The following is a 12,668-nucleotide window of genomic DNA, read 5'->3' as shown; positions in this document are numbered from 1 at the left end:
GGAGCTTCACAATAACACCAGCATACTGCCTCACAGGGGCTTCACAATAACACCACCATACTGCCTCACAGGAGCTTCACAGTAACAGCAGCATACTGCCTCACAGGAGCTTCACAATAACACCACCATACTGCCTCACAGGAGCTTCACAATAACACCACCATACTACCTCACAGGAGCTTCACAATAACACCAGCATACTGCCTCACAGGGGCTTCACAATAACACCACCATACTGCCTCACAGGAGCTTCACAGTAACAGCAGCATACTGCCTCACAGGAGCTTCACAATAACACCACCATACTGCCTCACAGGAGCTTCACAATAACACCACCATACTGCCTCACAGGGGCTTCACAATAACACCACCATACTGCCTCACAGGAGCTTCACAATAACACCACCATACTGCCTCACAGGGGCTTCACAATAACACCACCATACTGCCTCACAGGGGCTTCACAATAACACCACCATACTGCCTCACAGGGGTTTCACAATAACACCACCATACTGCCTCACAGGGGCTTCACAATAACACCACCATACTGCCTCACAGGAGCTTCACAATAACACCACCATACTGCCTCACAGGGGCTTCACAATAACACCACCATACTGCCTCACAGGGGCTTCACAATAACACCACCATACTGCCTCACAGGGGCTTCACAATAACACCACCAAATGTATCTAATATTCTGAATTCTGTTTTTGTAACTTTATTTTCATCATCAGTACAGTAAGGGTTCATAGTGGACGGAGTTACAATGGCATCACCCGGGTCTGTTCATTATAACAAATTATAGTTCAGAACGGGGCATGAGGTCATCAGGTCAACGCCAAGTCTGACATCACACTTAAAGGGGCACTTCAACACTTTTGAACCTCATATTCATTACCACATAACACACCGGTACAGTATGTGCTGGAGATAATGAATGAGATTAAAAAGTGGTGAAGTGGCCCTTTAAACTTCCCCCACAATAACCTAAGACCTCTCCCACGAGGAGACAGGAATAAGTCAAGGCTACTTAGACCTTTAATGAGAGGTAGGCCTCATATAGGAAGCCTTCAAGCCCCCACAATGTCAACATTGCATCATCTGTACTCATACACTCATGACCTCACTCATACCTCCCTGACCCTTCAACTTGAAACGGTCCCATCCTTTGAGGCTTTTGTGGTGGTTTTCTGGTGATTTGAAAAAAGGCAAATTGGAAGCCGAAATAACATTCACTTTATTGCCCTTTTCATCTTTAAAACTGGATGGGCCGAAGGTTTGGTATGCCTGAATCATGAGTCATAGTTCTTAGTGCACAGTTCCTAGCCACAGTAGGATGACAGGTACTTTTCCCCAGAAACATCTAAAATTATGACACATGACTTAGGAAAAAGCACCACAGAATGTTCTTCTTTTATCTGAAGGCTTTGCTAACCATGGCTGTGTCCCAAGTGACACCCTACTATGTTAATTTGTGCACTACTTTTGAGCTGGGCTCGTCAAAACTAGTGCATTTCATAGGGAATTAGGGTGCCATTTGGGACGTACACCAGCCCTTCACACCACAGCATACTTCTACCATTAGTCACTGTGCTTCAAAGTTCAAACTAGAGCTGGGACTATAAACCACAAATGACTAACACCAACCACTTAGCGTGGGTATTTCACTAATATCGTTCATTACGATAAATAACGTATAACGTAGGGCCCTACTAGAGAAATGTGAAGTTTGAAATAAATTCAGTTTGTTAATATGGGTGATTGTTAATGGGACAATAGATGGTTACAGCCATTACACTAGTAGTAGTAGTTTAAAGGGATACTTCGGGATTGTATCTAGTTCCCCAGAGACCCACAAATTCCTGGATACCATGTTTATGCCTGTGTCCAATATTAAATAAGTTAGAGGTAGGTTTGCAAGAAAATACAGATACTCATAGACTTCCTGTCATTGTGCTAACACTAGTTAGCAATTGCGCTAGTGCTAGTTAGCAACTTCCATCAAACTACACGCAGAGACATAAAAATGGTATCCAGCATTCACCTGACTCTGGGGAAGTAGATTAAGGATCTCATTGCCAAAATCTCAAAGTCTACCTTGAAAGAGTCAATTTAAAAAAGCAGTGGTTCACATTCATGTTATAAATGTATCTTTCAATGTATCATTATCCTATTCATTCAGTCAATTTAGGGCTGGGTGGTATACTGTATTTTACTATATACACACACCGGTAATGATGCACGGACCGGTTTGAGTTTCTTGACCTTCTGTAACAGTATGTTTGGTTAGTTAAATGTGATACGCAACTCCTATGTGAATAATGTGTGTTTTTATAGTTTATTCCATTTGCTACCGGAGTCACAGCGGGGAAATTATAGTAAAAAGTGCAGAAATTGATGAAAATGCTAAAAAGTATTTTTGTTTGGAGTATAAATGGAGAAAGCCCCATTAAAATCATGTATAATGTATTTGTTGTCACCCTAGTGTCATGAATTACTCATAACGCATATTTAGAACTTGTATTATTCAAAAACCTAAAATAGCGTCAAATAGCGTCAAAAATACTGTGATGTGATATTCTGGCCATATCGCCCAGCCCTAAGTCAATTTATAGCGATATGAATGTGGCCATATCACTCAACTCTAGTTCAAACCCCTAAAAGCTCAAGGCTAGGTCAGGTTAGACAGAGGAAAGGAAGGCTATCACTCTGGTTTTGAATGATCCATCTTTACAGAAGGACTTTACTGCATGTCTACACAGGACATAGCTGAAGTATAGACCAGGAACTATAAAACACAACCACTACTTTACTGCATTCTTAACACCGGAGTCTACCCTGTAAAAACATCACTTCCAGGAATATCTGAAATAAAAAACCAAGGGAGTACTACATCATGTATAGTTCAGTTTCACAATTCACAGCTATGTCAACCTCTGTCTGCTTCAATTCAGTCCTTCATAAGGGCCTGATGTAATGGTTAGAGTACACTAAACTTGGCTGGCTGGCTAGCTGACTGACTGGCTGACTGGCTGGCTGGCTGAGCCCATTCTTACTGCTGGGCCTCAGCTGGGATCCTCATCATTACTCTGACCTATATTCCCAGTCAGACATCCAGACAGCACAGCAGCAAGAGCTCATGAGAAACCATCTGTAATGGTACTGTCACCTTGCAGAGTTCGGCTGCACTTTGTCTGAGTAAAAGGTGACTATTCAAATGTCAAATAAGACAGATTGTGTATCTAAACTGTCTTGAAAGGGTGTGAGCACTGAAAACAAATGCAATTGACCTTCTACAACACAAATGATTCTGATCAAATCAAAGGAGCAACCCCTGAACTTTAAAAAAACAAGTGTGTACTTCTTACTTTCTCTACATTCTCTCTCAGCACAGAGCAGTTGTGAAATACAGTCTTCAAAATAGAGAGAGCACACAGAGGTGAAATGAACAAGCATTAGAGACTAATGCATAGATGTGTCAGACATAGAATTAGATTGACTTACTCTCTATAGGTCTGACAATGGGTGTCTCGCTGACCGGGGGCTGTGTCCTCTCGCTCCTGGGCTCCACCAGGCTGGGCAGGGGGCCACTGGGTGCTGGGGGGTGGCTGTTGTTCTCCACCACCCTGACCGGAGGTGGTGCTGCCATCTCTGGCTGTCGGAAGACAGGCATCTCGGGTCTCCTGGAAGTAAGGCCCTCCACAGGACTGGCCATGGTGGGGTCGGTCCTCCTCTGAGGGGGGTCAGGGATCCGGGTGGCTGAGGGAGGCTGGGAGTCCCCCCTCCTGGGTGCCCCGGGGGGCTCGTGGGGCCGAGAGAGGGAGATCTCTGCCCGTCTGTGTGCCGAGCTGGAGCTGGAGCTGGTGGAGCTCTCTGGGACGACTCCGGCTCGAGAACCAAGGCTCTGGGCCTCGGGCCTCTTCAGGCCGAAGCGGGCGATACCCGGGCTGGGCGAGCTGTCAATCTGCTTGGACGACACCTCAATGGAGATCTCGGTCCGGCGGGTGGAGGCTGTATCCAGGGCACGACCTCCTACCACGCCCCCGGACAGCTCCATGCGTCTCAGGTTGGTTTTGGGAGAGCAGGGGTTGGAGTCAGAAGGTGAGGTTCTGGAGGGGTAGTCAGAGTTGCGGGAGGAGCCCAGGTCGTGGAAGCTACGCTGGCTGGAGGTGGAGGAGCGGAGGTTGGTCCTACGGGACAGAGGGGAGGGGTTGATGGAGACGTCAGACTCCTCCACCTCAAACGACCTCTTTAGTGCTGGAAAAGAGAAGACATGTTGTGGTCAGTCAACTGATCAACACAGACGAATTGTGTTGCCTTGTAAATTAATCAAGTAATATAATGAACGGATTAATAAACATCAAGATATGCATCAGTATATATCACAATCACAAAGGCTACCAACATACAAGAGGGGAAAGCGTTTCAGATTTTGATTAATCTCTTGGAAAAAATTGTATGCCTACAATTTCATTTCTAAAGTGTTTGAGGAACGCTATTCAAAAATCAAGTTGAAAACGGAATCACTGTGTCACATAAAACAAAAACCCTACGGAATCCCAATGAAACTAAAATATTAACAGGGAAAGTCCGTTCATTACCTGTTTTAATACGCTTCACATATTTTTTCATTATTGCGATTTAGTTATTTAGCATTCCTTCACTGAAAACGTGACTGACTCACAACAAACCGATGCGCACACTGTTCAAACAACCACGGAGCGCGCTACTGGGGTGTATTCATTACCTCTTATGACGGAAACCGTTTACGGGTTAAGAACAAATGGAAGCAAACGGACCGAAACATGGCGGGACCTACCTGAATTTGTCCAATGGAAACTCTAGGTTTCGTTGCAAAACTTTTGGAGTAAACTGTTTCTGTTTGGAGTAAACGGTTTCTGTTGTTAAATATTATAAAACATTTTACAACAGAATCGGCGTAATGAATACACCCCTGCGCTCGCCCTGCCCATAAATTGTGAGGAATCAGCAGGTATTTTTCAATAAAAAAATACTCAAATTCTGCTCAATTCTGCCCATTGAATTAAAACGCGGTTCTATCAACGAATAAAATAGATAAGCAGCAACAGGTTGGCTAACGGTGTGACCTTTATATATACCATCTATGGGTGTGACCTTTATATATACCATCTATGGGTGTGACCTTTATATATACCATCTATGGGTGGGACCTTTATCTATACCATCTATGGGTGGGACCTTTATCTATACCATCTATGGGTGGGACCTTTATCTATACCATCTATGGGTGTGACCTTTATATATACCATCTATGGGTGGGACCTTTATACATACCATCTATGGGTGGGACCTTTATCTATACCATCTATGGGTGGGACCTTTATCTATACCATCTATGGGTGGGACCTTTATATATACCATCTATGGGTGTGACCTTTATATATACCATCTATGGGTGGGACCTTTATCTATACCATCTATGGGTGGGACCTTTATCTATACCATCTATGGGTGGGACCTTTATCTATACCATCTATGGGTGGGACCTTTATACATACCATCTATGGGTGGGACCTTTATATATACCATCTATGGGTGGGACCTTTATATATACCATCTATGGTTAGGACCTTTATATATACCATCTATGGGTGGGACCTTTATCTATACCATCTATGGGTGGGACCTTTATCTATACCATCTATGGGTGGGACCTTTATCTATACCATCTATGGGTGGGACCTTTATATATATACCATCTATGGGTGGGACCTTTATATATACCATCTATGGGTGGGGCCTTTATATATACCATCTATGGTTAGGACCTTTATATATACCATCTATGGGTGGGACCTTTATATATACCATCTATGGTTAGGACCTTTATATATACCATCTATGGGTGGGACCTTTATATATACCATCTATGGTTAGGACCTTTATATATACCATCTATGGGTGGGACCTTTATATATACCATCTATGGTTAGGACCTTTATATATACCATCTATGGGTGTGACGTGCATCATGTGTTAGTCACATGGCACACTTACATTTATAGTAAAACCTGAAGCTGATTATAATATAATTATCTTTAGTAATTTCTTTAGTAATCTCTTTAGTAATTACATTTCTACAATAGAAGGACCAATATTAGTCTAGCCCAGCTCACTAGAAATAGTATCCTACGCACTCTTCAGCATTCTGATTTCTAGTGAAATATCTTCACGCTTCAAATAAATGAAGCATCATCACACACCCAACCACCCCCATTTGCACACACGCACGCACGCACGCACACACACACACACACACACACACACATACACACACACACACACACACACACAGGGCTTTTGCCCAGACAGTTTCATGCTATAATCTTTATAAAATTATCCTTGAAAGCTAGCTATAGACAGATCATTCTTATGCTATTTAAGTGTCAGCCATGCCAAATTCTATTTATTATTCCATTAGCCAACACTGAGTTCTGCATATCAACAGGATGCCTTAACTAACCAAGGTAGACAGGGGAGTTGGCTAAAGCACTGGCAGATCTGGAGCCAGGCAAGTAGTGCAATGAGTCCCAGGTAAAAAGATTTGGGACCTGGGGCTTATTGTTTCCAGTTGTTGTTGTTGTTATGTTTCTGTTGTGTTTCTAAGTTGGCCTTACAGCCGTACAGTCAGGGTTGGGTAGGTCTAAATGTAATCCGTTACAGTTACAAGTTACCTGTCCAAAAGTGGAATCAGTAAAGTAACTTTTGGATTACCCAAACTCGGTAATGTAATCTGATTTCATTAAGTTACTTTTAGATTACTTTCACGTTAAAATGCATTAGAAGAAGACAAACATGTACGTTACCAATTGAACGACATCTATTTCAGGATAAATCAATGTTAAAGTTTATATAGCTGGCCATATATGGATGTAAAATTTTACTTTATGGGTTTGTTTGTTATTATACTACATATAATAATATGATTAAATGATATCCTTACATTAAAAACCAAAGTATATCAGTATAGACTAGCCACATTGTTTTACCTGAGCATAACCCCCAAACTAAGGACATATTAGCCAGCTCTACTCTGTTGTTTATGATTTTGTTGTCATGGAGGACTGATTGGGCTCATTGATTCCAGTTGAAAAATAAATGCTGGCTTGTGGAATGGCATGCTTTGACCAATAATAATAAGTGATATCTGTAGACTAAACCGCTGCTGTCATCCTTACCTCCAAGCGTTTATGCAAGTTGGATAATCTTTGGATGCCGACAGCAGTCGCACCATTGGAAGAGATAGCTTGAACTGTAGCCTACAAAAGCCTCTTTCTGCTCTTTTTCCGCAATCAAACACATTTGGTGTCATCAACCCCTGACTTGTGGTCAGACTCGCTCAGGTGGAACAATCTTAAATGTTTTCAATGCTGATTTGAATATCATTGAGAAAACAGAGAAGTGTCAAAGACTTTCTTTCTGAATTTAAAAGTAATCCTCAAAGTAATCACCTAGTTTTTCAAAAGTATCTGTAATCTGATTACAATATTTTTGCTGGTAACGTAACGGATTACAGTAACTGTTTTTGTAACCCCTGACATGTAACAGATTACATGTAATTAGTTACTCCCCAACCCTGTGTACCATATGGGGTTCCATTGGTTTGGTGTCAGTTTGGAGGTTGCGACACCTGGCTAACCTCTGCTCCTCCAGACTAGGGCCCTGGAGCTCCCAAATAAACAACCCAGCCAGCGCCAGCATCTTCCTCGCTCAGAAGGCCCCAAGCCAGGGAGCAGCATGGGGGTAATAGACCCCCTTATGGAGTACACTATTTCACACACTTGGTTCTTTTCATCAGGTTTTTGTGTGGTATTACTGAATAAAAGCCATACTGGCTGCAGTTTAGGCAGGGCTACATCAAGATGTAAAGATGTGTGAGTACATACATGACAGATGCTGTACTATTGATGGTGTTTGACACAGAATTCTGAGTGTAATAGCTGAACTTGGCAACAGTTAAGAAATAGTTTAATTCCACTGAGGAAAGAGACCAAAATGAGGAGTAACGTTTTTCAGGATGCATTTTGGATATTTTTGTGATATAAAAATGGTGTGTCTGCTTAAACAAGACTGAGTCTCACTGGCTCCTCTAAACTCCCTCTAACCTGCTGTACAGATACAGGAAATCTCAGCTGGTTGACGGTTATCAACAGATTGGCATTCCAGGTCTGTTAGCACTCCGGGATCTCCAGGTACTTTGGACCCATGGTCCAGGACAATGGCTGGCTTTATCCCAGCGCTCCCTGGCTAATAGTGGTCCGCCCTGGGCATGCCAGCGAGGTGCGGCCAGGTGACTGATGGCCAACTGTTACAAACAGGGATTAGGTTTCCTCCCTGAGACAAGAAGAGGGATCTGGCCCACTGTCAGCAGGGCCGTGTTTACATTTACATTTTACATTTTGGTCATTCAGCAGATGCTCTTATCCAGTGCATTAATTCAGCCAAGACAACCACATTACAATCACTGTAAGTAAAACTTTCCTCAAGCTATCAGCAAAATCAATGCTAATTAGTATTTGTTCATTAGGGCACAGCGTTAGAATATTTTTTTGCAATGGGGAACAAATATGAGCGCTTCATATTGGACAAGTCTAGGTAGCCCCGCAATGTTTCAATCCGTTTTCTACCGTTTGGTGATTAATGAACTCAACCCAAGATAGTGGCCTGATGATGAGTGTGATAGAGAGTGCTGTGTTGTTAAGGCTGTATCTCAACAGTATAAAATGGCCTCAGTCTCTCCATCTGTTTTCCTCCATCTGCACTAACATTAAAGAACTGGTCTTTTGAAAGTGAGTTCCTGGAAAGAATCCCCCATATCCTGTTGAAAACCAGTTTGGGAAGCCAATAAGATGATCAATCACATAGTAGTACACCTGGGATCCGGAGGAGTGGGGAAAACTAACCTGGTGCACCACATGAATAACAGCTTCCAGCCTATATTCATAAAGCGTCTTAGAGTAGAAACGCTGATCTAGAATAAGTTTAGCCTTTCACATTACAATGAATGTATGGGGGGTAACTGATCCTAGATCAGCACTGCTACTCGGAGACGCTTTATGAATACAAACCCAATGGTCTCAGCTGATCCATACAATTCTGACCAGCTTTGAGGAGAGACAGAGGCTGTCCTGATGTGCCTACAGTGTATTACAGTTCACTGACAGCCATGCTAGTGGAAAAGGGATACCTACCGTAATTTCCGGACTATAAGCCGCAACTTCCCACGCTTTGAACCTCGCGGCTTAAACAATGACGCGGCTAATATATGGATTTTTCCCACTTTCAATTTTTTTTGAAAGGAGATGACTTCAGTGGTTTCAGTGCACAGGAGGAGGAAGATAGTGACCAATGACTTTCTTGGTAGGCTACTGTTTACTGCTAATTTTTTATTTTTTGTTACAAGCCGTGTTTCGTTAAAGCCTATTTATTTTTGTTACAAGCCGTGTTTCGTTAAAGCCTATTTTTTTTGTTACAAGCCGTGTTTCATTAAATCCTGTGTAAAGTTCATTTGTTTCAATGTACCGGTAGGCACCTGCGGCTTATAGACATGTGTGGCTTATTTATGTAAAAAAAATAAAAATAAAAAAATTCAGTGGGTGCGGCTTATATTCAGGTGCGCTCAATAGTCCGGAAATTACGGTAGTCAGTTGCGCAACTGAACGCATTCAACTGCAATGTGTCTTTTGCATTTAATCCATCAGAGTGGTGCAGGGGGCTGCCTTAATCTACAGCCACGTCATCGGCACAGTTGTTGGGTGTTAACTGCCTTGCTCAAGGGTAGAAGAGCAGATTTTTCCACCTTGCTGGCTCGGGGATTCAAACCAGTGAACTTTCGATTACTGGCCCACCGCTCTTAACCCGCAAGGCTACCTGCCGCCCCGTGATAAGGAGAGTCATGCATCTGGATAGAGATAAGGACTAAGCCATGTGGCCCATGCTACAAACAGACATATACCAGATCTGCTACCACAGCTGACTAACCACCTGATGCTACGGCTGATCCTGCCTAACAGATCTAGACAAACACAGATCTAGACCAGTGATGTCACAAAGAACACTTCTAAGACAAAATGGCATGAACAAAATGGACCATGAAATTTCATCTACCTGTAGATATGGCTGATATAATGCTTTATGAGACATATAAAGCCGTTTAGATACAGTGATTCAACAGGAAATAAGGAAGAGAGTAAAACAACATCCCTGATGAAGTCATACTTACATAGCAGAAATAACAGAAATGACTTGAAGTAAGGATGAATAGTTACAGTAGTTAGTCCCATAGAGATCCTATTAAATGATTAGCATTCTAATTCCTAATTCTATGGTTAGTCTTGTGTAGCCTCTTTCAGTCCACTTAACAGTAAAAAGAGGAATCATCTCAACTCAAAGAATATAGTAGATCCACAACACAAAAGTGCCATTTAAAGGGACACTTAACCACTTGTTAACCTCATATTCATTATCTCCAGCACCATACCAGGGTCTACATTTGTTGCGACAGTCTTCACAGTGTTGAGGATCCAACCAACAGATATTGTGATTGATGTAATGACCAGTCTGGGTGTAGTGATGTTCGGGGAGGACAAAAGAGAAGGGAGCTGTGTGTGTGTGTGTGTCGGATCTGTGGTAAGAGAGGCACCAGCTGTCTGGAGGCCCTACAGACAGACAGGAGACACAGGCACTCTCAGCTCTGTGTGTGTGCCTGTGTGTGTGTGTGTGCGCTCGCACGCGTGCTTGTCTATGTGGCCCTCTCCCCCTGTGTAGTAAGGTAAACACTGAGGGGTTGGAGCCTGGCTCACTGAGGCTCTGACGCACATCTCAGCCACTGGCCCCTAAATCACTACTGTGTTATACTCACACAATACTGCAGGAGGGGAACTGTGAGAGAGAGAGAGAGAGAGAGAGAGAGAGAGAGAGAGGGGGGGGGGGTCTGTGTATAGTATGTGTTTATGTGTTTGCATGCCAGTGTGTGTGTGTGGTGCCTCCATGTCAGCTTGTCTGTGTGTTTCCCAGCTCAAGGACAAAGGCGTGTGAAGCCTCAAAGAGTCTTTATCAGGAGCTGTACAGTATCAATGAGATAACAGTGATCACAAGCCTCCTAGCAACAGCTAGATAATTATAATGAGGACCAAATGTCAACTCTGGTCTTTATTTCATTCACCTCTTTACCTTCCTCTTCCTTTCTCTACCTCTACCTCTACCTCTACCTCTCTCTCTCTCCCACCTCCCCATCTCTCCCTCTCTCAATTCAATTCAATTTCTATTTAATTTAAGGGCTTTATTGCCATGGAAAACATATGCAAACATTGCCAAAGCAAGTGAAGTAGATAATAAACAAAAGTGAAATAAAAAATACAAATTAACAGTAAACATTACACTCACAAGAGTTCCAAAATAATATTATGTGCAAATATAGTTAAAGTACAAAAGGGAAAATAAATAAACATAAATATGGGTTGTATTTACAATGGTGTTTGGTCTTCACTGGTTGTCCTTTTCTTGTGGCAACAGGTCACAAAGCTTACTGCTGTGATGGCACACTGTGGTATTTCACCCAATAGATATGGGAGTTCATCAAAATTGGATTTGTTTTCAAATTCCTTGTGTATCTGTGTAATCTGAGAGAAATATGTGTCTCTAATATGGTCGTACATTTGGCAGGAGGTTAGGAAGTGAAGCTCAGTTTCCACCTCATCTTGTGGGCAGTGTGCACATAGCCTGTTTTCTCTTAATTATATATATATATTTTATTTTTGTTTTCTCATGATTTGGTTGGGTCTAATATGTTGCTGTCCTGGGGCTCTGTGAGGTCTGTTTGTGTTTGTGAACAGAGCCCCAGGACCAGCTTGCTTAGGGGGCTCCTCTCCAGGTTCATCTCTCTGTAGGTGATGGCTTTGTTATGGAAGGTTCTGGAATCGCTTCCTTTTAGGTGGTTGGGTGATTAGGTGGTCTTTCCTGGATTTTGATAATTAGTGGGTATCGGCCTAATTCTGCTCTGCTTGCATTATTTGGTATTTTACGTTGTACACAGGATATTCTTGCAGAATTCTGCATGCAAAGTCTCAATTTGGTGTTTGTCCCATTTTGTGAATTCTTGGTTGGTGAGCGGACCCCAGACCTCACAACCATAAAGGGCAATGGGTTCTATAACTGATCCAAGTATTTTTAGCCAGATCCTAATTGGTATGAGAAGACTTTGCCTATGTTTGGGTTTGTTTGTCAATCTCTCTCTCTCTCTCTCTCTCTCTCTCTCTCTCTCTCTTATCCTCTCCCCACTCTTCTCTCTTAGCCTGTCTTAAAACTTGTTTTCCAGGGCCTCCCGAGTGGCACAGTGGTCTAAGGCACTGCAGTGCTTGAGGCGTCACTACAGATCTGGGTTTGATCCCGGGCTGTGTCGGAGCCGGCCACGGCCGGGAGACCCATGAGGCGGCACACAATTGGCCCAGCGTCGTCCGGGTTAGCTGAGGATTTGGCCGGCTGGGATGTCCTTGTCCTATCATGCTCTAGCGACTGCTGTGGCGGCCGGGGTGCATGCACGCTGACTTCGGTCGCCAGCTGTACGGTGTTTCCTCCGACACATTGGTGCGGCTGGCTTCCAGGTTAAGCAATCAGTGTGT

General features: G+C 43.1%; 1 protein-coding gene across 5 annotated transcripts in view; it reads right to left on the bottom strand.

Moving 5' to 3' along the window:
• Positions 1 to 12,668, bottom strand: part of LOC115205984 (septin-9) — a 134,015-nt gene that overhangs the window by 53,082 nt on the left and 68,265 nt on the right. For 4 of the 5 annotated variants that reach the window (XM_029772498.1, XM_029772463.1, XM_029772490.1 and 1 more), the window contains one exon: positions 3,511 to 4,263. In XM_029772498.1, coding sequence (XP_029628358.1) covers positions 3,511 to 4,263 — 753 coding nt within the window. Of the gene's footprint in view, positions 1 to 3,510; positions 4,264 to 4,607; positions 4,681 to 12,668 lie in introns of those variants that run through there. The other variant, XM_029772480.1, reaches the window with a different exon arrangement.

Source organism: Salmo trutta, chromosome 1 (assembly GCF_901001165.1).
Source record: "Salmo trutta chromosome 1, fSalTru1.1, whole genome shotgun sequence".
NCBI classification, from domain to species: Eukaryota; Metazoa; Chordata; class Actinopteri; order Salmoniformes; family Salmonidae; genus Salmo; species Salmo trutta.
The sequence above is the reverse complement of the archived record's forward strand: the minus strand, read 5'-3'. Positions and strand labels throughout refer to the sequence as shown.